Below are 4,678 nucleotides of genomic sequence, written 5' to 3'. Positions count from 1 at the left end.
ATTGGTTAATCCAATCTGGTGCCTCCGGGTGGTTCTGGAGGGCGGCCAACATGGCCACGAACGGAGGGAGCGCCTCTCGGCAGTTCTCATAGTAAAGCCAGAAAAAAGGGTGAATGTCCAGTTAGATAACATCCGCCCGGGACTAGAATTTCGACATCAAGCCCTCCTGGGCTGTAAAGCATTGCATACGTTGGGGGATGTTCTTTGCGCGCGCGAGGCCTTGGATGGAGTTATGAATGCAACGGACCAAGCAGGCCTAGCAATACGCAAGGCTTGGCATCAAATAGTGGATCAATACCTCCAACCGCAAACCCCACTAGCTAAATCCCTGTGCACCTATCGTAAATGGCAGGAATGTATGGATGCTATTGGCGCTCTTCTAGATGATATTCCAGCGAATTGGAGACAGGCGGCTAGTCTTTTGTTGCCGCTGAGTGTAGAATCTAGGGAAGCAATGGTGCCCCCTATTGAGTCGGTTACCCAAACCCTAGTGTCGAGGCTTGGTTGGAGATGGGGTGTAGGGCCTCCAATCCGATTCCAACACTTATCCGTGAAAATAGCGACTAATATGCAACTTTCACCTTTTTCGATGGCTCGCCGTGTGGCCCATACCCTTTTCATCAAAGAGGCGACGGGTTCTTCTGAGATATTGGATGAAGCTATTCTTCTTTTGCAACGGACATTCCATCGTTTATGGTTTCATTTACGGTGGGAAAATGAACAAAAAGAGGTTTGGTGGCGTCTCGCGGTTGATGGGGTGCCTATGTTAGGAAATTCCCATCTTAGGATGTCGCGCCCAACGATATGTGGTTGTGGAGGTTATCCAATAGGTTCAGTGGGAGGTGTATCCCCTCGCTATCATCATTTCTGGGCTTGTCCGGTGGCACAGGCAGTAGCAGATCAACTTACTCTTTCAATAGGAATGCCAGTCTCAAGGGAGCAACTTTGGCTTATCCAAGCCCCACAATCAGTGCAACAATGTGTTTGGGATGTTGTGGCTCTTGCTGCGGTGTCAGCCATGGAGCATGGGAGACGTTATATGGCTGCAAACATGAAAACCAACCCGGCACTGTTACCTGGCCCTTCCCTTACGGAAGAAGCAATTTGTCGAGTTATTGTTGACTTTTGGGGCCGCATTCAGGGTTTCGCAGCTTTGGGAATTCCACGGAAAGGTTGGGATTCCGTTGGCGTACATCACCCCTTCTTGAGAATTATATCTGGCAAATTGCTGTGCTCGCGAGAGCGGTTACCGATGAGAGGTTAATTATCTGAGGTGATAATCTTTTGGTATATTAGTCTCTACTGCAGTGCACGGCCAGCTGGCCCGATGGCTCTACTCTTCGGGAGTCTGGAGCCCACTGTAACAACCACACACAGTAAAGCCGAAAATAGCGGATGAAATTTTCGGGACTCTGGCCGGTTTTCCACTGCGGTTCAGAAATTTTCAGGGCTTTCAACCGGGAGCCAACGTTCGGAGGAGGATTCAGAGGGTTCCCAATTACCTCGGGATTTCTCAGAGAAACGGCGCTTCGTTGGGTCTGTTTCAACTCGCGGATTTCGGCGGCGAGAGCAGCAATTTGCTCATGCAGCACCGCGGTCTCAGGAGTCTGAATCTGTCCTGGGTTCTGGTTCTGAGTTATGTCTTGCGGGTTCGTCGCGGCGGGTCGCGACCCACCAGCTCCCGCATTAGCGGTCTCATTGGTGGCTACGGCCGGAGGCGGGGTGCCTCCGTCAGGGGCCGGGTTCTCTGAGGGGTCTAAAAGTGGAAAGTAACCACTCATTTGCGTTAAGGAATTCAAAGGGCCTCAAATTTACTGTTCAAGGTGAGGGCAGCGACTGCCAAAGTTAGTTGATCACGCAGTTGCTGTAACTGGTTAGAGTTAAATGCCATACGACCGTGAAGGTCGAACGGAAAGTCGGAGCCTAAGCTCGCAACGTAGAGCTGCCACTGAATTACTTCTAAATCCTTCTTTTGTAAATCAGGATTTCTAACTATAGGTCCTACTGCGAATAATCAACAGCCTGGAGCGAATGCTGTGATTCCAAAATGTTGGCGCGTAATGTAGGCAAGAACCGAAAGTCACAGGACGGATTCGCTCCGCCAAGGTCTGGGCTCTTGTCTAAAGATAGAGTAATAAAACTCTGTCTCTTTGTTAATAAATATATAAATATTAATCATCCAACCCAGGCTCCCTCCCGAGTATATATAATACTCGTTGCTTAGGAGGCCGCAACGACTTCTGTCGTAGAGTGTCCCTTCGGACCACCTGACGGCTGGTTAGACCGAGGTGTCTGTTCGATTAGGGTAGGAACCCTGAAAGAGTGTCAATCCTTAATTAGGAAACACTTATTAATCTCAAAGTATTCATAGACTGTTCATAGATCAGTCTTAATCAAATCACGCCTTCATCGCTTTGCGACTTGGCTCTGTAACGCTATAAGGCGCTACAACACATACATACATACATACATACCTTGCCTGCTCGCTCGATTCCCACACGGCTGAGAAATCCAGACCCAGTGCAGCCTCCGCCGCGGGAGAAGTAACCTCCAACATCCATTCCGCCGGGTTCATGTGCGGCTCGTACCTGCCGTACCGTACGACAGTTACAATTCATTAGTAGCATGTGTATACGTGCACACGGAGGTCCGAAGGAAGTGCAAAAAGAACACAAGAGGATAACCATCGGCGAAACAAAAGCAGCGTGCACAGGTCGCGAACTTGGATCTGGAAGCCCGAACAAGGCCGTACAAAGCCGTACAAGGCTGCATAAACGGGCGCCTGGTGGGCCCGTGGGGAGAGGGAAGAAAGGGAGGAGGGGAGGGGGGAGAGTGGGGAGGGGAGCCACTCACCCGCTAACTCCCGGTATGCTGCTCAGGTAAGTCACCAGGTCGGACTGTCGCCGACCCAGGGGTCCGAAGAAGATGGATCGGCCACCGGGTTTGAGGAGCAGCAGCCTGGGGGGAGGGGAGGGAGGGAGGGGTCTGTTTGAAAGGAAGATGTGACGAAGGGGGAAGGGCTGCCAGGGGAAAGGATGTGCGGCTACCCGCATCTGTCTGTGCAACCTCTTAACGCACACAGAACGTAAGGCAAACACGCACGGCAAACAAAACCATATCCGTATTCAAAGATGTACACACCCCAAAACACATACATACATACATGCATACACAAGGAGAGAAAAAAGAACAGCATCACTCACTCGTCGAAGCAGTCCATGATCTCCCGGTTGGGCTGATGGATTGTACACACAACCGTACGGCCCGTGGCCACCGTATTACGAACCGCCCGCATCACCAGACCGGCGGCACGGGCATCCAGCCCTATACGGTCATGTACGGGGATATTGTACGGGAGTATACGTTTTTAAATGTGTGGAATGGGGTGGAATTGTATTCAGTGTTCGCATCTTATGTTTGGGCTTTCGTTCCTGCGGACGAAAGGAACCTCTTTCGGGCCGTTTCGTTCGTTGGCCGGCGGACGAACAGCTCCTCAGGAGCCGAAATCCGTTTGTCCGGCCGCACGAACCGGCCGAACCGGCCGAGTACCCTTAAAATTGCCCGTGTCGCCGTCAAAAGCCCCAGGGAGAATCAACTGCAAGCTCAAGTATCCACCTATAACAATAACTGCCTGTTCAGGTCGAGTCGGTGCGCGGCTTTAACTGCCCGCGGTCGACAGCATAGTCCTTACAGCTTATATAAGCCAGTCGGGTGTCACCATATACATCAAACATGCACCCCAGAGTCCTAGGTCTAGCCTTGAGGCGCATACATGATTATATACGGGAAAATGCGTGAAATTCTGTAAGGTTGCAGGTTCGCTAGGGGGAAACCTAGGCCCGAGGGTAAATAGTTAATTAGGACCTTCAGGGCCCATGTAATCGCAACTTGGCAAGTCCGATACGAGAGCGTCTTTGCAGCTGTCTTGAAGGAGAACTATGATAAATATGTTAAAGGTTGTTAATAATACTGTTAACTATATGTTACGCTTTGTGTGTTGTAATACCACTACGAGTGGTTGCCGGGTGGTCCCAGGGGAGCGCAGATGCCGCTGCAGCCTAAGTGCCAAAGTGCAGAATACAGACCCCGATCCGGGCCGGAATCGATCACCTGATTCCGGGCGGAGAGACTGGACACTTGTTTGTCTGATTCCTTCATTCTGCGGGTATACAAAAGCCGCCTTGTGTTTGGTTAGTTAAACTAGAAAAATACCCCTTTTGCCGTTTCTCCATAACTGCCCTAAGTTCCTCCAGACGACGAAGATGCGAACACTGGGTGCGTTGCATGCAATACTTAAAATGTCAATCCGGGATGAGGGAGAAAGAGATTACAAAAAAAGAGAAAGGAAGGCATCTCTCTACACGGAACTGTCACACAGCCAATCCTCCACATCCCCATACCTGTCGTGGGCTCATCCATGAAGACGATGGAGGGGTTGGCCACCAGCTCAACCTATGGCAGTTGGGAGTTAGGAGTTGAAGGCGACGGACAGTAGTGAGGAGTTTGAAAGTTGCACCAGTTGTACCTCTGGTTGTTTAAATGTTCTTCTAATGAAGGATGATTGGAGACGGTGGCAATAGGGGAGCGGGAAGGGGGAGGGGGGGAAGCAGCGACGGAAGGCAAAGAACACAAGAGGTTTTTATAGATGGACCGTCATCGGCCTTGTTTCCCCATCGCA

The 4,678-nt window shown here is 50.8% G+C and overlaps 1 protein-coding gene across 1 annotated transcript in view; it reads right to left on the bottom strand.

Annotated features, from left to right (window-relative positions):
• Positions 1 to 1,695: 1,695 nt before the first annotated feature.
• Positions 1,696 to 4,678, bottom strand: part of VOLCADRAFT_96268 (ATP-binding cassette transporter) — a gene marked incomplete at both ends in the record, with an annotated part of 18,345 nt that continues 15,362 nt past the window's right edge. Inside the window, 5 exons of the mRNA XM_002955269.1 lie at positions 1,696 to 1,705; positions 2,475 to 2,588; positions 2,854 to 2,958; positions 3,204 to 3,324; positions 4,401 to 4,452. Coding sequence (XP_002955315.1) covers positions 1,696 to 1,705; positions 2,475 to 2,588; positions 2,854 to 2,958; positions 3,204 to 3,324; positions 4,401 to 4,452 — 402 coding nt within the window. The remainder of the gene's footprint in view (positions 1,706 to 2,474; positions 2,589 to 2,853; positions 2,959 to 3,203; positions 3,325 to 4,400; positions 4,453 to 4,678) is intronic.

This window comes from Volvox carteri, assembly GCF_000143455.1.
Source record: "Volvox carteri f. nagariensis unplaced genomic scaffold VOLCAscaffold_50, whole genome shotgun sequence".
NCBI classification, from domain to species: Eukaryota; Viridiplantae; Chlorophyta; class Chlorophyceae; order Chlamydomonadales; family Volvocaceae; genus Volvox; species Volvox carteri.
The sequence above is the reverse complement of the archived record's forward strand: the minus strand, read 5'-3'. Positions and strand labels throughout refer to the sequence as shown.